The sequence below is a fragment of the Humulus lupulus genome, chromosome 2 (genome assembly GCF_963169125.1).
Source record: "Humulus lupulus chromosome 2, drHumLupu1.1, whole genome shotgun sequence".
NCBI classification, from domain to species: domain Eukaryota; kingdom Viridiplantae; phylum Streptophyta; class Magnoliopsida; order Rosales; family Cannabaceae; genus Humulus; species Humulus lupulus.
In genome coordinates, this window is record NC_084794.1 from 92,723,294 (window position 1) to 92,750,818 (window position 27,525).

Below are 27,525 nucleotides of genomic sequence, written 5' to 3' on the forward strand. Positions count from 1 at the left end.
CTTGAAACTATGGACTCCCTCAAGGAGAAGGAATTCCAATGTTTTGTAGCGGAATTAAGAGGTACAAATTCAAATGAAGAGGATGCTGCTACTCCTAATAGCCCATAGGTAGGAATTGATGGAAACGCTGTGGATTCGACAACAATTACTCTTCCAACTCAGCATGAGCAGGTTTTCGTTTAGGGGCTTCGGAGACTGGCCCAAAAATTTCTCCACAGTCCTCATGAGGATTATTGCGTGGAACTGCCGGGTCTTCACCGTGTACCGACAATTCCGAGCTAGCGGAGTTGAACAAATTAGTCTACCCTGACTTGCTTATTCGATCAAAAACACGAGTCAATGAAGACAGGTTTGTTTCTACACTTAAAAAGATTAAACTCTTTGAATATGTTTATGTGCCACTAGTTGGATTGTCAGGTGGATTCAGAGTTTGTTGGAAAAATGGGGTCGCTTTTGAAGGGTTTAGTAGGAACTCTATAAGGGGTGTAATTAAATCAGATCCGACTTATTTCCATTGGAATCTATTCGCAATATATGGTCCTCCAACTATCGCTGGTAGAGAAGAGTTCTGGAACTTAATTGAAGAAGAAGTGAAAAACTCAAACTGTCATGTTATGATCATGGGAGACCTGAATGGTACTCTTAGAGATAGTGAATGCATCAACTATTCAAAGTTGGGTAACACCTCATACTACTCATTTGACCTTCAAAGAATGGTTTCAAAGATCTGGGGGCCTCGGGTCCTCCTTTCACTTGGAGGAGGAAGACCAGTAATGGTGGAGGATGAGCGCTTTAAAAAGAGCAAGGCTAGACCGGTGTGTAGCCTCTACTGACTGGCGTATGCAATTCCATAAAGTCGTGGTAACAAATATCCCTACCACTTCATCATACCATAACCCAATCCTTCTTGACTTGTTTGCCGACAAAGATAAACTAAGGAGGATGTTTACATATGAAAATATGTGGTTCAAAGACCATAGATGCGTTTGGGTGGTGTGTAAGGCATGTAATTCAGTGGGTCACCCAACCCAATGTGCAATCTACATCTGAAAAATCCAAACGACTGCCAAAGAATTACTAAAATGGAATCGTCAACAATTCAAACAGGTAGCAACTCAGATTTTTGAAGCAAAAGTTAGACTAAAAAAGGTCGAAGAAGTTAACAATGCAGATCCTACAGAGAAAAATGAGGCTAGAGCATGTCTCAGTGAGTGTATGAGGGAGGAAATCCACTGGAAGCAAAAATCCAGAATTTCATGGCTAAAAGATGGGGATAGAAGCACTAAATTTTTCCACGCTTCGACAATTATCCAAAGAAGATGCAACTTTATCCACTCCCTAAAGAATGTACAAGGTGAATGGCTATGCTCGAGAATAACATTGGGAAGTGCTTCATGGAAAACTTTAAAGAGACATTCTGTAACGCCTTGGATAATCAAGATAGTTATAATCAAGTCGTTTGAACAATAATGTGTACCTAAAGTCAATTATCAGGTTAGGGTTAAAAGATTTTGATTATAAACAGTTAATTTTCATTAAAACATATGTTTGGTACATGGGATCCCAAAAACAGGGTATAAGTGATAATTTACAACTCTCAAAAGTTTAATACAACCAAAAGTCACTCTAATGGCAACATATAAATTTTAGGGCTTAGTCCTTGTACTTTTCCCTCAGCCGTGGCTGTTGAGCAGCTGACTATGTACACACCGCCCTCAGAGCTCTCCAACTCATGGTTGGTCCAGCTTTCCTTTGTCGTTACCTGCGCCACGTAGCACCCGTGAGTCAACGTTCAACAAGAAAACCATAAACAGTAAACACATAAACATTAGTAGCATCCAATCAACCTTAAAACAGTCATTCATAGACTCAACAGATTCTAAGCATCAAACTAATAATAGTAAACATGTACTTTCAAGAACATATTCTAACTAGTAATACAAATGCTCAGGGTCGGCACTCTTAGGTCGAGCCTTATGTTTACTAAGTTGACCCCCGGCTCGCTTAGGCCGAGTCCATTGTCTATTTAGATGACCCCGGCTCATAGTGGTCGAGCCGCGTCCAATGCGCTATTTGTCATCCCTGACTCCCTTAGGTCGTACTTTCACATTTCACATAATAATAATACTGTTACATAACACATATTACAGATACAGGGAACCCTAATCTCAAACACAACCACATGGGTGCAGTTTTCTTACCTCAAATCCCGAGCGGAGAATTAAGAACGGTTCTGAGCACGATCCTCAGTCCTAAGCCTTAGCGATAAACCTAGTCACTGTGTCAATGGGTAACCATCATTTCTAATCCAAATAAATACTTAGAGAACAAATAATAGCCTCCGGGATCTCGAATTCTACTAAACCGGGTAGTAGAATTCGTCTCGAGCACCTAGGTTCGAACCCCCAAGCCTTACCAAGCCCTAAAACCATTATATGCCAAAGTTCACTAGGCGGGCCGCGACTTGGCCCTAAGGGTCGCAGCGCGCCTCAAATCAGAGGCGCGGCCACATGCCTCTGGGGGTAGGTGGGCCGCAGTGCACCTTCCAGGCAGCAAGCCCTCCCAGGGCCTTCTGGGCACATGGGCCGCGGTGCCCATGAGCTAGGTCGTGGCGTGCCCCCTCGTACCCAGAAATCCCTGGGTTTCCAGGATGTTTTCCCCAACTTCCCAACCAGAAATCCAACCTTAACTTGTATTCTATCCAAAACCAAGTTCAGGTACAAGTCTAGAACTCTTAGTCACACACCCTAAGCATAAAAACACCAAAAATCCTTATGAATTTACCATCTCAAATCATCAATTAACTATTACTCAAGAACCTAGACCAATTGATCATATGACTTGAATTCCTAACTGAAACTAAACAAAAGTCTTACCTCAATGTTAGCTTAACCCTCAGCTTCAAACCTTCAATCCTTGAGCTTAAATTCCCAAGTTTCCCAGCTGAATTCCCTGGTTCAATGCTTTAGTTCCTCAAAACTTCTTCAAGGAGAAGAGAGAAGTAGAAAAATCGTGTATGAGGGAGAGAGAGAAGGCTGAATTTTCAGAACTCTTGGGGTGGTTTCTGGCTAAGTCTAGAGTCCCCACAGAGTATATCCTTTGACACCTAAAAAGACCAAATTGTCCCTTAGACTAATTCAGCTCCTCCTTGCCCATAAGGGTATAATAGTCATTTTCCCCCAGTTCCCGCTAATTCCTCAAGTGTTCCTACTATTAACCAATTAATCCCGCTGTCCAATTATTTATTAAATACTTATTCATTACTCAATAAATCCCAAAGTATTCTCTAAATTCCCAAAATACCCCTAGACTCCCCCGAGTCGGGTATTAAACCTAGCGGTGACTATTTCGCTAATCCGCTCACTAAGAACGTCTCAAGCCATATACTGCAAATATATCCACATAATAATATGGTCTCAACCATATATCACATAAAATCACATTTATGCCCCTTAATGGGCCAAAAATAGAAATATGTCCCTATGAACTCTAAAGGGCACACATGCATATTTAATACTCATAAACATGCACATAACATACTCAAATAGTCATATTAATCATGCATGCCACATAGTCACGCGTTTAACTAATTAAACACACATATATCCAATTATACCCTCTCGGCACGCTAATCAAGGCACTAAGTCTTATTAGCAATTTTGGGTCGTTGCACGTTCATCGCTCCAGATACACAATTTCCATCGAAGCTGGAAGATCTAATTCTTAATTGTATCTTTGAGGACCTCAATTCAACACTTATGGAAATCCCCAATGATTAAGAAATCATGGATGCCCTTCTAGCAATTGACCCAGATTAGGCCCCAGGTCCAGATGGTATGCCAGGTTCATTATTCAGACACCATTGGGAAACTATAGGAGACGATGTGATGAGTATGGTAAAACATTTCTTCATGTACACTGCTCTTCTAAAGAGTATGAACAAAGAAAATATTGTACTTGTCCCGAAGAAAGATCATCCGAGCTCCGTCAATGACTTCAGAGCGATTACTCTTTGTAATGTAGCCTATAAAATCATTTCCAAGCTCCTAGCAAACAGGCTCCGACCCATCCTTGCGGACATGACAACCCCTTTGCAAGCGGGTTGTGTCAAAGGAAGGTCATCCAGGACAATTCGATGGTTCTACAGGAAATTCTCCACTCCATGCAAAAAAAGAAAACCAAAGATGGCCATTTACTCATTAAGTTTGACTTGGAAAAGACTTGTGATCGAATGGACTGGAAGTACTTGGAAACAGTTTTATGGAAATGGGGTTTCCATAGGACCTTTGTTGGTTGTATAATGAAATGCGTGACTTCGTCATCGTTCTCGTTAATTCTTAATGGTAGCCCTTATGAGACCTTTCTCCCAATAAGAGGGTTGCAACAAGTCGACCCATTATCCCTGACCCTTTGCATTATAGCCACTAATCTATTGTCCCGCTTATTTATTAGAGCTGAATATCAGAAGATAATCAAAGGAATATGTGTGGCTCGACATGCGCCCATCATTAGCCACCTTTTCTTTGCAGATGATATTATATTAGTAGGGAGGGCAACTCTAAGTGAATCAACGATGATTTCGGAATGCTTGGAAAAGTTGTCTTTGGTCTGGACAAAAGATCAGTAAACTCTGAGATCTTCAATTTTCTTCTAACGAGGAGTTCCCCACGCCAGAAATTTGGAACTTGCTAATTTCCTCCAGATGTCGAGGATGCGACAGGAAACTACTCATCTTGGCCTTCCCTTTCTGAAATCGAAATAAAAAACAAGAGACATGGCTTTTATTTTGAATAAAGTCAATACCAGAATCCAAGGATGGAAAGCAAAGATGATATCAAAGGCAAGAAGGACAATGGTTGTTCAAGTGGTGGGTTTGTCTATAGTTTCATATGTAGCTGCCTCTGGACACATCCCTAAAGCTACTATGGAGAACAGTCCACACGTGTTCTTGGGAAAGGTTATGTAAACCTAAACTGGTCAGGGGCCTTGGTTTCAGGTCCACCAAACTCCTCAATGATTCTTTCATGGAAAAGCGAGTGTGGGAGCTTTTAGGTTACAAGAGGGTGTATGGCATTACATTGTTCGAGCCAAGTATTTGAAATAAGGAAACATACTTGATTATTCTATGAAATCCTCTTACTCGTTGGTATGGAAACTCATAGTTAAAGCAATAGAAAGGCTTAAGAGGGGTCTGTGTAGAAGAATTGGAGATGGGAGAGCTACATCTATTTGGTTTGATGACTGGATCCGTCCTCATAGGCCAAACCCGAAACTAGATGCTACTCAAGGGATTAGTTTGGTATCCCAATTCATTGAAAACAAAAACTAGAATGTTCCAAAATTGCAATAATGGTTTGAACATGTAGATGTACATGGAATTTTAAACATACCATTTCCTGTTGAGGAGAGCAGGACAGTTGGATGTGGCATCCGGACTCATCAAGATCTATCTCAATCCAGTCAGCTCTTGTTGTACCATTCCAAAATGAAGACAAACCGAGTGCCTGGAAATGGTTGTGGAAAAGAAAAATCCACATAAGACTAAATATGTTGTGGTGGAAGGTTCTCTCAGATTCTCTCCTAAAAAATTCAAGATTGGGAATGGTAATGGGACTAGAAGATGTAAATTGTTGTTTATGCGAATCACATGAGGAATCCACCATCCACTTGTTTTGGAATTGTCAGTACACTGCGAAATTATGGTTTATTAATTTGCATGGATTAAGAGTGGACTTAACTAGCTTTAATAATTGGAGTGAATGGTTCAAATTCTTCCAAGAACATAGTAGTCGTCCAATCCAGTTGTCTTTTGATGAGTTTTTTCTCCAAGCCTCCACTTTCATTGAAGTTATATGGAGGGAGAGAAATCAACTTATCCATGGTGCAGAATCGAGACCTTTTGATTTATTATGATCTTTTTATGCATCAAGGCTGAGTGATTGGAAATGAGTCGACGGTATAGCTGCAACAATTAGAGATACCTGGGTGTCGCCCCCACCAGGATGGGTATGTTTTTCAACAAATGTGGCCATTGCGGATAGTGAGGTTGTTGTAATTAATAAAATTATAGAAATCATTTTTTGACTTGGTCAATCACTTTGCTCACATGTTTTATTTTTATGATTATTTATTTAATATAAAACTTCTATTAAATCCCGAGCATATAGCTGATCGTATTTATAGTGACGTGATCACAGTGTAATATAAATATGATTATATGTTCAAAATAAGTTAGTCCTAAGATTGGTCAGTGCACATGATTTACACTGACTTGCCAATCTACGATATGATCTACTTACACATTACAGTGTTATGTTATTTCCAGAACATTAGTAAAGTAGATAAGATCGGATGTATTTGTTAAATCGGACAGGACCGATATTGACAGTGGATAAGATAACTAAACATACCTGTTGACGGTGAGAACTCGTCAACTAAGTTAAGTAGGAAAAAATTGCAAAGTAAAGATTATCAATAGAATAGCCTTGGAAATTTAAGTATCAACTCTAAGAACAATTGCAACAGAACAATGGTGAAATCAATTTTCATTCACTGGGATACACTTGCTACAGTAAATTTACCAACCCCCTTCCATGTGGAATTGGGATTTATTATATAGTGGGCTCTAATGGCCCTAGGTACACTGTGGTCCAGGGGACCAGGCGGTACATAGGTACACTGTCTGGAGAGTGGTTTTAGAGGTTGTGGTCTTGCAACCAGTACAGGGACAGGTGCCAGGAGGATGTCTCCACTACTTGTCCGTACCAATGTCAGAGGAGTATGCAGGCCATGTCCTTTCTCCTAGTGCTCCCACTACCTGATTAGCATGAGTGCCATGGTCAGACGTACAGGGCCTTACAAGCCGTACCCCGTACGAGATTGTACCATCATGACCCTTCGGAATCATACTTGGGCTTTCACTTCTAGACGGTGGGGTTTACATAGGTCTCCATGGGAGATGCCATCTCGAGATGAAGGGCGCGAGATGTTATCACGCGAGGCCCTCGCGGCTTAACCATGGCGGGGCTATACGAGGCTGCCCCTCGTGGAGATGTCATGAGGTGCTCCCACGCGAGGCCGTCGGGGCTAGGAGAGGCCCCCACGCGAGGCCACGAGGCTATGGGATGCCCCCACGCGAGGCCGCCCTTCGAGGCTAGGAGATGCTCCGTTCAGTGACTATGGCCCACTTCGCACCGAGGCCTCGCGAGGCACAAGTAGGCGTCTTGTGCCAGCGCCTCGCGAGGCACACCCTCGCGCCACATGCAGGCATCTCATGCCAGCACCTCGCGAGGCACACCCTCGCACCATCAACTTCCGTCTCGCGCCACATGCAGGCGTCTTGTGCCAGCACCTCGTGCCATCAACTTCCATCTCGCGCCACATGCAGGCGTCTTGTGCCAGCGCCTCGCGAGGCATGGCCTCGTGTAAGCGCCTTGTGAGGCAGCGCCTCGTGCCACCAGCCTTCGTCTCACATATGAAGCAGGCGCCTCACGCAAGGGCACGCATGACGGCCTCGCGTGGCGCGCCCCTTGGGCACGCATGGTGGCCTCACGTGGCACGCCCCTTGGGCACGCATGGTGGCCTCGAGAGAGGGTGACGACCCGAGGATCTAACGAAAGTGTAGGCATATGGGGGCCTAAGTACGTTCTTTGGGTCTTTTACAAGCATGGGATTTTGAGCATCAACACTTGCCCCCCAGTCTAGGAGAGGACCTTTAGGTGCTTTGCTAGACTCTTCTTTTTAATTCTTATAAATATGCCTTCATGCAAGGCTTATTATTTACACCTTACTTCATTAGCTTAGTGGTTTTGAGAATCCCTCTTCTTTCAAGAGGTAAGGGGTTCAATCCCCCACTCCCACATTTTTGCCATAGTTTCCTTCATTTTATTTTTTCATCTTTTTTTTTTTTTACATATGAGCTAATTTTTTGGTATGTCTATTTTGGAGGCTAACACATCCTTTTTGCCTATTTTTGCAGACGCGTATATTCGACCATTTGGTGCTTTTGGCCCTCGACCTCCTTTTGACCTCGACAACGCTCCATCTTATCTGCTTGAGGTATATTTTCTTTTTCCCTCACATTCATTGGGTCCAAATTAGCATTACTCGGGATGGGGTACCTTGGCCTGAGCTTGCAGTGAGTTTGACCATTTGCACGCCCCTCTTTTTTATACTCTGTAGTGAATCATTTAGGGTGCATGCATCTAGAGGTTTTAAGCTCATTCCTTTGTGTTTTGTAGCCATCCCCTCATTTATACGTGAACCCCTTTTTGCTTTCGGGATGAGGTCTCATGGCCAGTGACGGTCCGTTCGACATACCTCCGGGTATTGAGTTTGTTGACCTATCCTCAGACTCAGAGTCCCATGAGGAAGATCCTTACCAAGACTATGACTCCTTAAGGCAGGCCCGTATTCGTCATCTTGAGAACCTGGCTGAACTTAGGCGTAAAATCTGGGTGGTGGAGAGCGAAATTGACTCGGTGTTGAGAGGAGACGGAGCACCTTTCCCCCCAGACCTTAGTGACCATGTAGCGAGCCTTAGGGTGACCCTTTTAGAGTTGTAGAGGGAGTTGGAGTTTATGGAAGGACACCTTCCGCCTGAGCCCTCCAGCCCATCCTCGCCTGATGACTGTCATGGGGCTGCTTCTGCTTCTCCTCAGCCCTTAGTCTCGGTTTTTCCTAGCCTAGCACTTCCGTATTCGCTCCCCCGATGGAAGACTCTTGCTAGGAAGAAAAAATGGAGGGTCAAGTGTTCTGTCTCTTTCTTACCTTTTTCTTTTGGTTTTGCACATATGTCGAGGGCACGACGACAGGTAGCCTCCCATGAACCAGACGATGTTCCTTTACTGGCATCCGAACTGGTGTCGCATGTGTCCGAGAACAGACTGAGGGAAATTGTGCATCAATATCGTGTTCCTCCAGAGTACGCTCTATACACTCCTTTGGAGACATGTCAGGCCAACTGCCCTAAGACCGGTTATGTGGCCCTTAGCGAGCACATCCTGAAAGCGGGTGGTACCATCCCGCTACACCCGTTCTTTGTTGCGGTCCTCAACTACTTCGACCTGGCACCCAATGGCTGGCTGACTTTGAGCTGCCTTTTCGTTGCGTTTATGAAACTGTTTGAACGCGCTCCTGCGGCGACAGAGGTGCATTTCCTCTACAACCTCATGCCTACTCCCAAGTCAAAGGGATTTTACTATTTGCAAAAAGCCAACAACGAGGCCTCTTTGATAGAGGGCTCGGTGTCCAACCCGGGGTCCTGGAAGCAAGAATTTTTCTTCGTGGAAGGCCCCCTCTCTATCGGCGAGGACTTCCGGGCCACTCCCAGTAAGTACCCTAAGCACCACTTTCTCTCTTTTACAACTTATTGTTTCATGACTTACGTTCATATCGACCATGGCGTGTATTATGCAGAGTAATTTGCCGAACCCACAGCCGTCGGGTCGGAAGCGAGAGATCTGAGGAAGTTCCTCTACGCTGACCCTGATATGAAAAAGGCGGTGTACTTATTCACCGTGAAGAATCTGAACTTCCATAAATTGTCCCCTGTCTCGGACCCCAAGTTGTTGTTGACCATCTCCGGGTCCAAGAAGATGAAGGGGGTATTGGTCGATCCTTGCCCAGCTGACGATGAGGCTGAGGAAGAGCCGGAGGAAGCCCCCCTTGACCGCGGGGGACCTCACCAGCTGCCTCCACCTCCTGGGGGATGCCCTCCATGTGCCTCTTATGATCCGGACATAGCCCCTCATTTTCAAGACCAGCAGGCCGTTCTGGGGTGTTTTGATTGCCCTGACCCTGAGGGCTACGACGCCTTCACTCAGGCTCCTCTCGACCCTGGACCAACGGGGACTCATTTCGCCGACCTTCCGGAGCCTCCCTTTGATCTACCGGGGCCTCACTTTTCCACTTTCACCGCGCCCCCTCCCGTTTCAGTGAGCGGGTCGTCCGTCCTCACCCAGCCAGGTGCCCCTGGTGCGGATGGGGAGCCCTGGGTGACTCGGATGGCGACGTCTTACGGGCAGCGATACATCCAACTTGCCTCGGGCCTCCCCGTATCTAACTGGAACGGTCTTGGGAACGTTGCCCAGTCGGACCTTGGGGAAACCCTAAGGCGCACCATGGCTTGGGTGAGTTCTTGCACCTCGATTCGGCCCTACTATGTATAGATGTACATGCATTTTTTGTTTTGTTACTTATTGTTGATGTTGTTAACTCTCTTGTGCAAGCCTATACCGTGGCTCTGCAGTTTGCCGACTCGTCTAGCAACCTCTCCGCATTTACTACTGAGAGGGACTGCCTTACGACCCGGGTCCAGGAGCTCGAGAAAGAGCTTGAGGAAGCCCAGTCTGAGCTAAAGAAGGTTCGGACCAAACTTTCCACCTCATCGAGAAGGAAGCTGAAGGCGGTTGCCAAGGCCTCGAAGCTGAAGGACCAAGTTACCAGCCTAAAGAGCGAACTCCAGGTGACCAAGGCTATCGCGGCAGTGTCACAGGAGAGGGTTACTTATTTAGAGGCCGAAGTTGAGTCTATTGGGGTCGAACTCCAGACTGCAAGGGCCGAAGTCGAGGCTACCAGGACCGAACTACAGGCTGCTAGGGCCAATGTCGCCACATTGCAAGAGAGAAATGCTTCCTTGGAGGCGGAGAAGACCGCCATTGAGTACAGGTCCATAGACCGCGCCCTTTACAACGTGTGGAGGCAGGATCCCAATTTTGATTTCTCTTCTTTCGGTGAGCACGCGGCAGGAGGCCCTGAAGTTGTTGTTTCATAACTTTTGTCAGCTAGCCCGCCATGGGTGTACGCTCTTTTTTGAGACTTTGTAATATCATTATCATTACAGTTTTTCTTTTGTAAATCTTGTCATGTCCTCAAGACTCCCTTTTGAGCCTGTATGATGGGGTTTGGCAGGTTCCCCTCTTTTATTTACCAGGCTGGAGGTCCTTCAGAGCCCATGTAAAAGGGTTCAATGGGACCTCTTTTGGTGCCTCTTGATTGCTTTTATAAGGATATTTTGACCCCTTGGGTCCTAGCTATCCTTTTATATATTCTTGCGCGCGCTTATTATTTTTTGCGAGAAGCGTCCTTCTCGTCGTTATTCATAGTACTATTTTTGCAAGGGTCTCTTTTAGGACCATTTTTGGCTAGACGGCTTGGTGGCCGCTCTAGACTTATTAGTGTTGCTACTATATATATTTTTTTGTAAGTCCCTTTGGCCTCCTTGATGTTCACAAGGGTAGCTAATCCTTGTGGACCCAAGGGATGCCTTGCAAGGTCCTCTCCCTGTTTTCTATATATAAGGACTTCGCCTAAGGCCCCGATATCAGGGGTCCTTCTGGGACCTCCCGTTAAAGGGTATTTTTTAGGGTCATGGTCCCTTTTGGGTCCTCCTGATGGAGGGCCCTTTTTAGGATCCTCCTGGTGCATAGGGTCCTTTTTAGGATCCTCCTAGCAGAGGGTCCTTTTTAGGATCCTGGTGCAAGGGGTCCTTCTTTGGATTCTCCTGTTTGTTGCATGCTTTATCTTCACGGGCCACTACTGCCCCCCAAGTGTCTGGTGAGGTTTACTTCGGCAGGCACTTTGATTGATGCCCACATAAAGTAGAAAAAATATCGTGCGAAAATGTGACCAGTTTCATTCATAGAATTGAGGTTACAACGATACATATAAGAACTTACACCTACTTGGGAGGTTATCTAAGTAACCTCTTTGATTTTTGCCTACCGAAATAAGATAAGATGCAACAATTTGAAAGCCTGTCCTTCTAGCACTGGGTGTGGGCGCCTCACTGGTAGTATTTCCTAAGGTGCTCTGCATTCTATGCTCGAGGTATGACAGTGTCGTCCATTCACGCCAGCTTATAAGTGTTTGGGGGTATGCACTGAGCGACTTGGTAGGGCCCATCCCAGTTCGCCCCCAGCACCCCCGCCCCTGGGTCTCGCGTGTTGGGGAGGACCTTCCTCAGCACCAGGTCACCAACTCTGAAAGTCCTCTCTCGCACCCTCGAGTTGTAGTACCTTGCTGCGCGCTGCTGGTATACTACTATTCTCATTTGTGCCTTCTCCCTTTTTTCTTCTAGCAGGTCTAAGCTCTCCGCCAGAGCTACGCGATTGGCCTCGTCCCCATATGTCTGTATCCTAAGGGACTTAACCTGCATCTCAACCGGGAGTACGGCCTCGCATCCGTATGCCAAGGAGAATGGAGACTCCCCAGTGGTCGTGCGCGGGGTGGTTCTGTAGGCCCATAGCACATTTGGTAGCTCCTCTACCTAGGCTCCCTTCATCTTTTCTAGCTTTGCCTTCATGTTCTTTTCAAGAACCCTGTTAATGGCCTCCACCTGTCCATTGGCCTGTGGGTGTACAACTGCAGAGAAGCTTCTCCTTATCCCTCTTCCCCTACAATATTCCTCGAAAGCTCCCCCCTCAAACTGGGTACCGTTGTCAGAAACAATTTTGTAGGGTACTCCATATCTACAGACAATGAATTTGTTGACGAAAGAGGTGATATGCTTGGCCATTATCTTCACGAGAGGTTCCGCTTCAACCCACTTAGTGAAGCAGTCCACTACTACCACCGCATACTTCGCTCCACCCCTGCCTGCGGGAAGAGCGCCGATCAAGTCTATCCCCCAGATAGCGAAGGGCCAAGGGCTGGTCATGCTAGTTAGCTCATTTGGGGGCTTCCGAGGGTAGTTGGCGTGCCTCTGGCATTTGTCACATTTCTTGGCAAAGCATGCGCGTCTCTCTCCATGGAGGGCCAGTAGTACCCTTGTCTCATGGCCTTCCTAACTGTGGAGGGTCCACTCTCATGGTTGCCACACTCACCCTCATGTATCTCATGCAATACTTTCAACGCCTCCTCCCCTTCCACACATCGCAGAAGTGGCATCGAGAACCCTCTCTTGTATAGAACCCCTTCTACCAAGGTGTACCTAGTGGCCTTGTACACCAACCTCCGGGACTCTTTTTTGTCCGCGGGCAAGGTTCCTTCCTCTAGGTGTCTCTTAATCGGTTCAGTCCACGACTCATTTGGGGCGCTGACCATGTGCACGTCCGTGCTGATGATGCTGGGCCTAGGTAAGTATTCCACAGGTATCGACTCCAGAATATCCCCATCCTTGGTGGAAGCTAGCTTTGCGAGGGCATCGGCATGGGTGCTCCTCTCTCTTGGGATTTGCTCTATGCTGTATTCCGCCAATTGTCCCAGATAGCCCTTCACCCTCTCCAAGTACGCGGCCATCTTTGGTCCTCTTGCCTGATACTCACCTTTCAAATGGTACACCACCAGCTGTGAGTCACTAAAAATACGTAGGCGTGTCACCTTCAGCTCCAGGGCTAACCACAAGCCTGCCAAGAGTGCTTCGTACTCCGCCTCGTTGTTGGAAGCCTCAAACCCAAACCGGATCGCACAATACATCTTGTGTCCTTCAGGCCCCGTCATCATGATACCAGCTCCATATCCTCCTTCATTGGACGCCCCGTCCACATGCAGACTCCATTCCTCTAGACCCCCTTGCTCCTTTTCCATGGCTGTCCGCCCCCCTTCTTCACTTCTTCCTTCACTCGTGCCAGCACTTGCCCATTGATGGAAACTCTCGGGGTATAAACAATATCGAATTGGCTCAACTCGATCGACCACTTCATCAGCCTTCCTGAGGTCTCAGGTTTATGCAGGACCTGTCTCAAAGGGTTATCGGTGAGAACTTCGATTGCATGAGCATGGAAGTAGGGTCTCAGCTTCCTCGAAGCCACAACTAATGCATATGCCAACTTTTCAATTTCAGGGTACCGGTTCTCCGCATCTACCAACCGTTTACTGATATAATAGACGGGTCGTTGGTCCTTCCTCTCCCCTCTAACCAAGGCCGCGCTTATGGCATGCTCAGACACTGCCAAGTATAAGTATAGCTTTTCCCCTTTTTCAGGTTTTGCCAAAAGGGGTGGCTTCCCCAAGTGCTCCTTCGACTTAATAAATGCCTCTTCACATTTCTCATCCCAAGCGAACTTTTGCTCCCTTTTAGGACGTCAAAGAATGGGAGGCACTTATCAGTTGACCTCGAAATGAATCTATTAAGGGCAGCCACCCTTCCCGTTAGACATTGCACTTCCTTCTTGCTCTTTGGCGTGCTCATTTCTATCAGGGCCTTTATCTTATCAGGATTGGCCTCGATGCCTCTGGAGTTGACCATGAAACCCAAGAATTTTCCTAAGGATACACCGAAGGTGCACTTGGCAGGATTCAACTTCATTCGATACTTCCTGAGTGTGTCAAACATCTCACCAAGGTCCTTGTTGAGCTTTGTAGCGGTCTTATTTTTTACTAACATATCATCAACATATACCTCCATGTTCCTCCCTATCTGGTTGGCGAACATCTTATTGACCAACCTTTGATAGGTGGCACCCGCGTTCTTCAACCCGAAGGGCATCACCTTATAACAGTAGAGTCCTTTATCCGTTATGAACGACGTATGCTCTTCATCCGCTGGGTTCATTGGAATCTGGTTGTACCCTGAGTAGGCGTCCATGAAGCTCAGTAATTCATGCCCCGCTGTCGCATCTACTAACTGATCTATCCTCGGGAGCGGGAAGCTGTCCTTAGGACAAGCTTTATTCAGGTTTGAGAAGTCGACGCAGGTCCTCCATTTCCCATTCGGTTTTGGGACTAGTACTGGATTCGACACCCATACAGGGTAAAATGACTCACGGATAAACCCGTTGGTCTTCAACTTGTCGATCTCCTCCTTTAAGGCTGCGTACCTTTCTGGGTCTAGCGCCCGCCTCTTCTGCCTAACGGGCCTCGCTTTAGGGGAGATATTCAAATGGTGGCACATAACACTGGGATCTATACCCACCATATCTTCGTGAATCCATGCGAATACATCCAGATTATCCTTCAAAAACCTTATCAACTCCTTCTTCACGTCACTCTGCAGGCTTCTTCCTACCTTCAGTTTTCTCAACGGTTCTTCCACTACTATAACCTCCTCTACTTCCTCCACTGGTTCTGCTCTTGACTCCTCCACGACTCGAGGGTCTAGCTCCTACGGACTCCCCGCGGGCACACGTAGCGCCTCATGTATCACCATGGCCATTGGTTCCCGCGGTTTCACAGGCGCACGGAGTGAGGTGTTGTAGCACTCCCTTGCTTCTTTCTGTTCTCCCTTCATACTAGCGACCCCTCCTAGAGTTGGGAACTTGACAACCAGGTGATATATAGAAGTTATGGCTTTCAATTCTCTTAGGGATGGTCTCCCCAATACCGCATTGAAAGTTGACGCACAATCTACTACGACAAAGTTAGCCATGACTGTAGTCTGCCGGGGTTGCTCCCCCATGGTGAGTGCCAATTCGATCATCCCTAGGGGTTGCACTGAGTCCCCCGTGAATCCATACAGGGAAGATTGGCAGGGTTTTAGGTGACGAGTGCCCAGTCCCATCTTTTCCAAGGCAGGGCAATACAGGATGTCCACCGAGCTCCCATTATCCACTAGGACCCGGTGCACACGCATATTTGCCAACTGAACTGTCAACACCAGTGGGTCGTTATGGGGAAAATGTACCCCCCGTGCATCCTCCTCAGTGAATGTGATCGAGTCGTTTTCCCCCTTGAAGCTTTTCGGGGGTCGCTGTTCCAAACTCATGACATAGGATGGCGGACTTCGCCTAGCTTCTCTTGCGTACCTATCTCGTCCCTTCCGAGAATCTCCCCCAAACCCTGGTCCTCTGAAAATGGTTCGGACTTCTCCCTGTATTTCTGGGGCTCGCCCTTGCGTCTGGGGTATCGCAGGCTCGTCCTCTGGCTTTGGCCTTTCTCTCCTGACATAACGGCCTAGATGCCCCCTGCGGATGAGCTCCTCAATTTCTTCCTTCAAATGGATACACTCCGCCGTGTTGTGCCCGATATCCTTATGGTACTAGCAGTATCTACTGGGATCCCTTTTGGACCGGTCCTTTCTCATTGGTGGGGGCTTCTTGAAGGGAACTCGGTCTTCATTGGTGAGGTAAATATGCTCCCTGGTATTTGTAAGGTTCGTATAGTAAGTGTAAGCCGCTTGCCTATGATCACTCCCCCGTTTGGTCTTTTTCTGTTGATCATCCCTCGACCCATCATACGCCCTTTTCTTCTTTGCTACATTCGATCTGTCATTAGGTGGGGGCTTTACGTTGGACTCCTCCTTTCCTGCCTTTAGGTTTGCGTGGCCATCCTCCACATGAATGTACTTCTGCGCCCTCTCGTAGAAGTCATCTAAGTCGGTGACTTCCCTCTTCAGCATGTTGTCCCACAATTTGCTTCCTGGGCGCACTCCGGCTGTAATGGCCATTTTTAACTCTCGACGGGTCAGGCTCCTCACTTTTGCGGCCTCCATGTTGAACCTGTGAATGTAGCTCTTCAGGCTCTCCTTTCTCCCTGCTTCACTTTGGCCAGGCTGGTGCCTGGCATCATGTAGTCCCGCACTGCGTGGTGCTGTTGGAGGAATTCATCAGAAAATTGCTGCCAGGACCTGATGGACCCCGGCCTTAATCTTTTGAACCATTTGTATGCGGGTCCTTTCAATGTGACGGCGAAGCAGTGGAATCTGGCTCCACTACCAATTCCCCTCAGTTTCATCAGGTCGTTAAATGCGTCCAGATGGTACTTTGGATCTGTGCTTCCTTCGTAGGGGGTCATATTGGGTTCCTTAAAGTTGGCAGGGAGCCGGATAGCCTGGATCTCCCTCACAAAGGGTGACTCATGGTCAAACTCTTCCTTAAAAGCCTGACCGCCGGAGGCGGTGATGATCTTGCTTCGCAGCCTCCTCATTTCCGTGTCCAGGTCCTACCTCCTTTTGCTTAGGGAGTCCCTTAAAGCGGACGGGTTAAGATCCTCCTTTCCTTTGCCCTCTCGATGCGCCATAGGGGGCGTGGTCCCTTTACCCGCCCTCTTTTTGTTGAGCTCCTCCCGTAAATCTGAGGGTGCTCTTTTAGAGGTGACATCGTCCTCGTTGCAAGGGGCAGCGTTGGTCCTTGGCTCTGGTTTCTGGGCCTGCTTCGGTGGTTCAGGATGTTCGCGTTGCTTCGCTCGGGGGGTGTTACTGGTAGAGAGTCGAGTCCTCCCATCATCTACCGGTACGGTGGTCTTCACCCCCTCCCGATCTTTCTCTTTTCTCTTGGGCAAAGTCACGCTCGACTTACCCTACAATAGTCCATTTAGCACCTCTTGCATGTTCTCCAGGGTGGTCTCCAACCTTTGGTTCTTACGGTGGAGCTCACGTATTTCTTCTTCATAGAGTCGAGATTTCGAACTCGAGCTCACGAAATGGACCCGGGGATGCTTATCATGTCTATGCGTCGAGGGGCTCGGGTCCTGCCAGCCAGAGTTCGGTACTTGTGGCGATTTAGGGAGCGGGAATTCATTGGCATTCCCCGATGGTGCCCTTGGAGGACTCCCTCCAGGCGGAACGGCCGGTGACGAGGCCTCTCTATCACCCTCGTGAACCTCAAGGTCCCTTGGGAGCTCCACATCTCTGGGTGGAGGAGGATCCTTCATGGAGGCCTTCAGCTGGACTCCGTTAAGGTGGACCTCCACCTCTCGTGGCTCCCTGAGTCGCTTTGAACGTCTCGGCATTTCTTCTTGCCGGAAGTAATGGTACAACAGTAGCTTGGTACTTAGCTTCCCACAGACAACACCAAACTGTTGACGGTGAGAACTCGTCAACTAAGTTAAGTTGGAAAAAATTGCAAAGTAAAGATTATCAATAGAATAGCCTTGGAAATTTAAGTATCAACTCTAAGAACAATTGCAACAGAACAATGGTGAAATCAATTTTCATTCACTGGGATACACTTGCTACAGTAAATTTTCCAACCCCCTTCCATGTGGAATTGGGATTTATTATATAGTGGGCTCTAATGGCTCTAGGTACACTGTGGTCCAGGGGACCAGGCGGTACATAGGTACACTGTCTGGAGAGTGGTTTCAGAGGTTGTGGTCTTGCAACCAGTACAGGGACAGGTGCCAGGAGGATGTCTCCACTACTTGTCCGTACCAATGTTAGAGGAGTATGCAGGCCATGTCCTTTCTCCTAGTGCTCCCACTACCTGATTAGCATGAGTGCCACAGTCAGACGTACGGGGCCTTACAAGCCGTACCCCGTACGAGATTGTACCATCATGACCCTTCGGAATCATACTTGGGCTTTCACTTCTAGACGGTGGGGTTTACATAGGTCTCCATGGGAGATGCCATCTCGAGATGAAGGGCGCGAGATGTTATCACGCGAGGCCCTCGCGGCTTAACCATGGCGGGGCTATACGAGGCCGCCCCTCGTGGAGATGTCATGAGGTGCTCCCACGCGAGGCCACGAGGCTATGGGATGCCCCCACGCAAGGCCTCCCCTCGAGGCTAGGAGATGCTCCGTTCGGTGACTATGGCCCACTTCGCACCGAGGCCTCATGAGGCACAAGTAGGCGTCTCATGCCAGCGCCTCGCGAGGCACACCCTCGCGCCATCAACTTCCGTCTTGCGCCACATGCATGCGTCTCGTGCCAGCGCCTCACGAGGCACACCCTCGCGCCATCAACTTCCGTCTCGTGCCACATGCAGGCGTCTTGTGCCATCGCCTCGCAAGGCATGGCCTCGTGTAAGCGCCTCGTGCCACCAGCCTTCGTCTCGCATCTAAAGTAGGCGCCTCACGCAAGGGCACGCATGGCGGCCTCGCGTGGCGCTCCCCTTGGGCACGCATGGTGGCCTCGCGAGAGGGTGACGACCCGAGGATCTAACGAAAGTGTAGGCGTATGGGGGCCTAAGTACGTTCTTTGGGTCTTTTACAAGCATGGGATTTTGGGCATCAACAATACCATTATTATCTATTCTAGTCATATCATATAGTTGACCAAATGTCAATTCAATCTCAATTCTGGGTGGTTATCATTCTAACTTATTGTATTATTTGAGTTCTTTGACTTGATCGTTACCAGCTTACCCTGCGGACTAGCCCATACTTACATCTTGGGAACTCGGTAGTATAATTGAGTGAGAGTGTTAATCATAGTTATGAACATCTATAACTTCTGATGAAGAATTGAAACGACGGTTTCCTTTTAGTTTGGTTCAAGGTGTTAAATGATAGAGATCTCATTTCAGTAATTAAATTAGTTTACTGAAATATCATTTACAAGAAACTAAGTGTTCTAATGATAAAATACAATGAGAGGTAAAATTGTATTTTAGTCCTATCTCATTGTAGACCGTCTATAGAGGATTGAGTGACAATTATGGTTGTAACAATGGATAATTAATAGCGTATCTATATTTGTTATAGAGTGTTCTATGAATTCAAGAGTGCAATTCCAAATCTTTAGTGGAGTCACGAGGAATTAATAAGTTAGTAAATTTATTTGTTAGATTTATGATAACTTATTGAAGCTTGATTTCATAGGCTCATGGTCCCCATTGTACCTTGGATAAAATCATCTAGATAGTCTCAATTAATTGATTGAATTATCAATTAGAATTATCAAAGTTGACCAGGTCAATTTTGGATAGTTTCACAGAGTTATATAATTTTGAAAAGAAAAGATAAATTATGGCAGATTTATTAATTAAGATAAATTAGTATCTAAATTAATAAATAAGTTTAAATCAAGGTTCAAATTATAAATAATTAATTTGATAAATGATTTAAATAATTATCTAATTAATTAAATCAATAGAAAATAATACAGGCCTTGATTCTAAGTTCAATGAGCTTATAATCAATTGAGAAATTTCACGGGCCTAAAGCCCATGATAATTTCGACCTAGGGCTTCAAATCGACTATTATTTTATTGATTTTTTAATTAAATTAAATGATATAATTGAGTCTATAAAATGAGTGCTTAGAGAGAAGTCAAAAGATAAGTTCTGACAAGTTTGACAAGTTACAAGTCAGATTTTCTCATAGGTTTTAGATTCTCTCTAAACACAAATAATTTTCTAAGCCTCTTTATTATTTTCTCTTCTTCTCTCTGTATCTATCTCATGTGTTGAGAATTGTCCACTCTAGTCTAGGTGATTCTAACGATACTTTGGAAGACTGTGAAGAAAATAGAAGATCGGTTCAGTTTCCTGATAATACTCTGCGACAGAAAAGATACAAGGGTTAGAGAAACTGAAGGAATGACTCATTGATATTCCGCTGCGTATACTGTAAGTTGTTTCTCTTTGAATTCAATTTTAGAAATATATTCTAGGTTATCTCATATTAATTTGTTTAATATTAGATCTACATGAAATAAATAAAGATCCTGTATAAGTTTTCCAACACTATCATTTGTGTCAATATGATAAAGATCCCTCATACAGACCCCACCTTGGTGAAAGGCTATGCTCTGCTCCTAGTTACATAAAGCAGTTGTGTTCCAAAGTGATTGCTTGCTAGCAGTCAAAGCCCTCTCCAAAACAAGTTTCCAGGATGTGGCTATCCTGGAGGGAATTAGAAGCCATTTTGTCCATACCTATAGCTTGCTGGAGCATTGGGAGATTGTAAAGATCAGTAGATAAGTGAATTTTGTGGCTCACAACTTTGCTAGATATGCACTCTTTTTTTGGACTAGAAGGTGCGCTCAACAGTGATCATTATAGTCATGCTACCATCAACAATTACAAAGCTTGAAACCCACCGTAAGTGGACCACCTTTCTGTTGATCGTTGACATTATTAGTTTTCTGTTGTTTGTTATTATAATTATGTTGTTCTGTGTGTTGTCGTTAATTTCTGGCTAGTGGGTTAGTTGACCTTCGGCTCTCAAGCACTTTCCATAGCTTGAGTTGTTTGTTGTTTATGTGGCTTCTTGTATCCTTGGTCGAGGTTACTTGTATGGAAGTACCCTTGTTGTATTATGTTTTGTAGTTCAAGTAAATTATGTGTTGCCTTGCTTTAAGCATGGCTCACTTCAAAAAAAAAAAAAAAAGACTATAGGTAGCTATTAGTTAAGAACAACTTACTGGGTGCAGTCAACGGTTTTGGAAATGGGAATGTTCATTTTGGACCTTACATTTAGAAGAGAGCTGCTAGGCTGTGTCGTCACTCAAGCGGGAGATTTTAGAAGCGGCTTCCTTCACGCATTGGCAAGCCGTTTGGCGGTCTACCTTAGTATGAGTGCTCTCCTTTATGCTCGACACGCCGCCGCAGCAAGCCAGCAATGGCTCCTTGGAATCACCCATCAGATAGGACACACAGGAAGCCAGTGCTAGGTCAGCCTATCCGCATGTTATGGCCTGCCCTTGCTTGGCCATGAATGACACTATCATGGCTACTACAACCAATAGTGCTGCAATTGAAGTGGTACCGATACTCTTCTTCGCCATTTTATGCTTGTCGTTTGAGTTGATACTGGTTTGGCTCTAGTTTATTAGATTTTGAGCTTTGTTTTGGTTTTGTTGTGGTGGTGATGGTTTGAGGTTGTGATGGGGTATATTTATAGGTGTTCGATGTGGGATATGTCCAGATGGAATGGACTCAGGGAGGGTTAACTAGTGTGATCAATCCTCCTTAGCGGTTATGGAAAATGTTGGTAAAGGCTCTTTTGGGATGGGTTTGTTACACTTGGTGAAGCTTTAAATGTCACTTGGCAGACCCAAAAATGGTAAAATTAACGGCTTTTGCATTTGTCCTTTTTGATGACTCAATGTGTGGTGGGTACTTGTTTCAAGTAGATAGATCAAAGATCAAATAGCGTTGCAAGTGATTAAGGCCATAGAAAAATAGAGTAAGACATAGAAAAAGTATTTTAGCTTTTATTAATATTTTATAAGTATATTATGGTTTTGTTTGGTAACACTGAAAAAAAATAATTTTTTATTTAATTAATTAAAAATTTGACAATTAAATATAAAATATGTTTGGTAACTCTATTTTTATTTATTATTTTTTTAAATTTTATTAAATTTTGAAAATAGAATTTTTTCAATTTAATTTTTTTTTAAAACAGTTTTCAATTTTTTTTTTCTTCTCTTCTTCAAATCAACACCTCATATTGTTAAACAAAAAATAAAAATAAAAGTTATCAAACACGTTTATTATTTTTTGTTTTTAAAAACAAAAAACAAAAATAGTTACCAAACATATTTTTATTTTTTAAAAATAAAGAAACAAAATAAATTAATATTTCTATTTTTGTGTTTAAAAAATTCAAAAACAAAAATTTTACCAAACGGACCATATATATTTAATAATATATAAGTAAAATAAAATTATATATTTATAAAATATAAAACTACATACATAAATAAATTATTATATATATAGGGCTGGGAATTAGACGAATTATGCTAATACTGTATCCGCACCATGCCCGTATATATGCGAGGTGGGTATTCCCCACCCAGATCATTTTTCCCACTTGAATAGTTTTTCTCCGCCCCATTTGGATCGAATAACCATGGGTAGCCGAACCATGGGTTATATTGTCATCCCTAAAAACACTTTTGAATTGTAGGAATAGAAATCTCGATCTCAATTTTCCATATTTCTTTCTATGATGTCCTCCTACCAAAATATGAGTGATAATTCCTTTAAAATATTAATTATAATTAAGGGAATTTACTTATTTGGTACCCTGTAATTTTGCAAAGTATCTTCTGATACTTTTTTTTCTTCAATAATGCTCATATGGTACTATGTATATTAAAATCTTACATATTTGGTACATTATTTTCAAATTTGATATATAAAATTTTATCAATATGACATAACTGTCATAAATTATATGTAATTAAATAATTAAATTTGAATATGTAAGGGAAATTTTAGACAGTATGTTCAATAACATACTTAATTTTTTTTTAAATGCCAACATAAAATACTCTCCCATATATATGCCATTTTAAAATTTTGGACAAAAATACCCCTATCACTAACCGAGACCCCTCACCTTCTCTCTTCCCAGCCAAACCAAACTCTTCCCTCTTCCCAGCCAAACTCTCTCATTTCTTTCTCATTATTTTCTCTCGGTTCACATTCTCACCATCTCTCTTAGGCGAAGCTCTCTCTCTCCTCACAGCCATCGTCGCCACCGTCTTCTCCATTGTCGGCCACAGTAAGGTAAGACATTCGGTTTGTCATGTGGTTTTTTTTAAAAATTTTTTTGAATCGTAATGTATACATCGATGAAATGGGTTTGATTGTTAATCTTTATTTTGCAAAAAATGTAGCTTAAAATGGGTTTGATTCTATGTGCATTCTGCAAATTCTGCAAAAAATTTGTGGGTCGATGTTCTTTCGATTCCACATCGATGCTCCATCGATGCTCCATCGATGACATACAGTGAGCAATCGATGCTCCATCGATTCTCCATCGATGGTATATCGATGCCATGTCGATTCTTTCATAATCGATGGTTTATCGATACCATATCGATGCATAATCGATGCTGAAGTATAATCGATGCGCAATCGATGGTATATCGATGCCACATCGATGCCATATCGATGCTGAACATATATAGCATCGATTCGACATCGATACACCATCGATATCACATCGAAAATAACATCTAAATTAGATGTTCGCCTTAGCATCGACATGGCATCGATGTGCCATCAAAATGGCATCAATGTATCATCGACATGCTGCATCGATATACCATCGAAAGGCCATCGATGGTATATCGATGGTTTATCGATGCTGATGCATAATCGATGGCAAAGGATGGTCTATCGATGCCACATTGACGCCATATCGATGCTGAACATATATGGTATCGATTCCATGCTCCATCGATGCTATTTCGATGGTACATCGATTCCATTTCGATGACAACAACAGATTGAGTATTTTTTATAAATTCAACTAATTCTTTTTTTTTTTTTTGGATATTTTGCAGATGCCACCCAAACGTATCCCACCGCTTGAGATCCCTATGGAGGATCATTATGTCGGTCGTATGACCTATAAGGGTTCCGGGAGGTTAACAAAATTGAAGAAAAGATTTGAGGAGCATGGATTGTTGGGGAGGGTGAATGAGTCTATTTTTGGACCATTCTTCATAGCCCCTCCCTTTTCGTTCTCTGGGGCATTGGTGCACACACTGCTTTTGCGGAAGGTCAAGTCTCTGCGTGGCGATGAGGTGCACTTCTTGATGGGCCCAAACTTATGTAAGTTTGGGGTGCACGATTTTTCCATTATCACCGGCATGAGCTGCTCCTGTCCACCACTTGCCGTTGACATTGAACCTCACATTACTTCCTCCCGCCTAGTTGATACATATTTCAGTGTGGAACCCGAGAAAAACATTCGGTTGAGTATGTTGGAACGAGCTTTTAGTATGTGCGATGTACCTGATGATTTGTACAAGCTCGGTTTGGTTTACTTTGTGGAGGGGATACTATTGGGCGCTGAGAACGACAATGCTATTTGGCGAGATTCATTGTCGATGGTCGAGGATTTAGATTATTTTGAGAAGTATCCATGGGGATCCCTTTCATTCGATACAACTGTGAAACAATTCAATAGAGATATGAAAGCGATTGGTGGTACAATACCAGGTAAGAAGGCGAAGAAGATCACTGAGGTGGAGTCTTTTAAGGGTTTTAAGGTGGAGGAAAAGTACACTTGCAAGGGGTATCCACCAGCCTTGCAATATTGGGCATACGAGACGATTCTTGATTTACAGAAGGAACACGCCAAGCCCTGTGGATTCAAGTTCCCTAGGATGCTACAGTGGGAGAGCATAGGCCAGCCGAAGCATTTGCATTTGAAGGATGTACTTGCGAGGAGACATGTAAGTTATAATACATTTAAATAATTCAAGAAATTTTGAATTATACTAATCAACTTATGTCGTTTCTAATTTGATTATTTTGTTTCCATTACAGTTGTCATGCATTTCTATCCTAAGGCCTCGACCAAATGAGCGAGACTTCTTTGATGTCATATATCAGAGGACAGGGGGGGATGCTCCTAGGTATGCGATGCTGCAGAATATGATCCAACCTGCACCAGAGGATGGAAAACCTTACGATCCTGAGGCAGAGGCTGCTGCGGTGGCTGAGATAGCCGTTGAGGCTGGCATATTTGTGGAGGATGCCCCGACAGAGTCTGCTCCAGATACTAGTACAGAACCTACTTCTGCTCTTGCTCCTGCTCCTGGGGCTTATGAGGAGGTGTTGGGTGAGATAGCCAGACTATCAGGTGCAGTGGACGATGTTAAGGCCACTCTAGGTATCGTCCTTAAAAATCAAGAAGTCATATTAGAGAAGCTGGCAACACTAGGTGGTATACCTACTCCTGCACATACTCATGCACCCACTCCAACAGATGATGTAGAGTACGACATTCTCCCCTCATGTTACGAGCCTTCTGTTGGAGAAGCCACACCTTCTCAGCCAGTGCAAACGGTCTTAGGTACGACTAATCCATGAGTTTTTTTTTTGTTTTAAAGAGATTAGATACTAATTGCTCCTTTACAGGTAAGCGCACTAGACAGAGACCAGTGAGGTACGAGGACTATACTCCAGCAGCCAAGAAACCAAAGTTCAAGGACCCAGTTACGATCCTTCCTTTAAAGGTGTTGGATCAAGATATGTTGACAACTTTTAACCGATGGGTACTCGGTGAGATTGACAACAGCAGACCGAGGAAGTTGGAATGTTGTGATGGGACCCCTGTTTTGTTCTTGAAGTTAAAGGTGGCAAAAGAATGGTTGGAAAAAAATGTAAGTCTCTTATGTTTGTTAGAACATTTATCTCATTTTAACAATCCACTCTTCCTTAATGTTACTCTATTTATTTGCAGCATCCCGACGCTGCGAATTATCTTATACGAAGACGTCTTTTTGAGTTTCCGAAGACGTACCCCGTGAAAGCCACCGTACTTGATTCATCATTTGCACAATATATTCCTGCCAGATACGAGGAATTCAAGAAAAATGGCAGGACTTACCAATGGGACTCGGACATTCTTGATTTCCTGAAAGGAGATGCCAAAAAGTACAAGAAGCCTTGGGGTGATTGCAACGAGGTCTACTTCCACTGGTGCATGGAAAATCGGCACTGGGTCCTTTGCGAAATAAATTTTGCTGATTGGATGATCACTGTATTTGACTCAGATCATTCTAACTTTAGCCATAATAAGTTTTCTGAGTTGATCGAGCCTTAGACTAGGATGCTTCCATCTTTACTCAACGCTTCTGGTATGTTTAAAGGACACCCCAAGTTGAAAATAGCTAGACCGAAGATCACCGTTCCAAACTTTGATTGGCGGCGCATGTCCACTGATATTGTCCCACAGTCTAGAACCAGGTAGACATACTAAATTCAGATTTTTAATACTGTTCTCCTTTAATTTTCAATACACTCACAATAAAGATTTCTTGGTTTCAGCGGAGATTGCGGCGTATTCGCCATCAAACACTTGGAGTTCATTCTTGGAGACATTCCCTTATCATATGCCATTGAGGACAACATTCAGTACTTCAGGGATAAATTATGCATCGATATTTTTTATGAAAATGTGTACCCATGATGTTAGAACATTTATTTTGATTTCGATGACACACAATAGTATATTTCTCCTTAGTATTGTATATAAAAAATGTCGTTTCGATTAACAAAGTCCATTAATACACAAATATAAAGAGTAACAAAGTCCATTAATACACAAATAAAAATAGTAACAAAGTCCATCAATACACAAATAAAAAGAGTAACAAAGTCCATCAATACACAAATAAAAAGAGTAACAAAGACCATTAGTACCCAAATAAAAAGTTTAACATTGATGCCATAAATTTCAAACACGAACTTTACAAGTTGCCCTATTATGGCCTAGACCTCCACAAGTGCTGCATTTGCGTGGAACAACCAATTTATCTCCATTGGAAGGATGGCGTTTCGTCTTAGGCCTACCTTGTTTCTTCTTTGGACGACCAACCGGGTTTTTCTACGCAGGTGTTCTCACTGTTATTGTCATAATGTCATGTGGAACAATCCACTCTTCCTCGTTACCAGTAGGATATATAGATTATGTGTAAGAGGACCTCCATGTCTCAATTTTATAGTAATCTGAACACAGCAAATAAAAGTTCACCCCTCGCTTAAGGGATCCAGATAGTGCATGAGCACATGGGATACCAATAATCTGAAACACGCGCGCATGTGCATGCCTTATTCAGGAGGTCGACTTCATCATTCAGCTCACCATCTAACACATGGAACTCATGCCTCCCTATTGCATAAGGAATCAAGAATCGAGCTTTCTCAGCCATATCCACCGAATTTTTCCCATAGGTCGGTGCAAGAGTTGTAGTTGTCTTCTTGCTAGTTTCTCTCCTATCACAGAACCAGGACTGTAGTGTGAAGTTAATAAATTCGACGAATGTAGTTATCGGAAAGCTCCTAGCGTCTCGGGTCTTATTATTGAAACTTTCAGCGTAATTACTTGTCATTATATTATACATAGTATCCAGGAAAACTAAAATTTAATAGTAACATACATTTAGAAGATTTCATAAATTAAAATACAATTCACAATGACATACCTATTTCCAGGAAAGTAAGCATGA

General features: G+C 44.2%; 1 protein-coding gene across 4 annotated transcripts; it reads left to right on the forward strand.

Annotated features, from left to right (window-relative positions):
- Positions 1–212: 212 nt before the first annotated feature.
- On the forward strand, positions 213–26,804 carry LOC133818226 (uncharacterized). 4 transcript variants are annotated; one of them, XM_062250976.1, is made up of 9 exons: positions 222–349; positions 7,979–8,058; positions 20,028–20,170; positions 20,314–20,644; positions 23,848–24,744; positions 24,839–25,367; positions 25,433–25,677; positions 25,758–26,263; positions 26,345–26,804. In XM_062250976.1, exons 5-8 carry the CDS (start codon positions 23,848–23,850, stop codon positions 26,118–26,120), a joined length of 2,034 nt encoding a protein of 677 aa, XP_062106960.1. In that variant the 5' UTR covers positions 222–349; positions 7,979–8,058; positions 20,028–20,170; positions 20,314–20,644; the 3' UTR covers positions 26,121–26,263; positions 26,345–26,804. The 4 variants fall into 4 exon arrangements, with proteins under 4 accessions (XP_062106959.1, XP_062106960.1, XP_062106961.1 ...); XM_062250977.1 differs by having other exon boundaries at positions 20,327–20,644; XM_062250975.1 differs by lacking the exons at positions 20,028–20,170; positions 20,314–20,644 and having other exon boundaries at positions 213–349.
- The last annotated feature ends 721 nt before the right edge of the window (positions 26,805–27,525 follow it).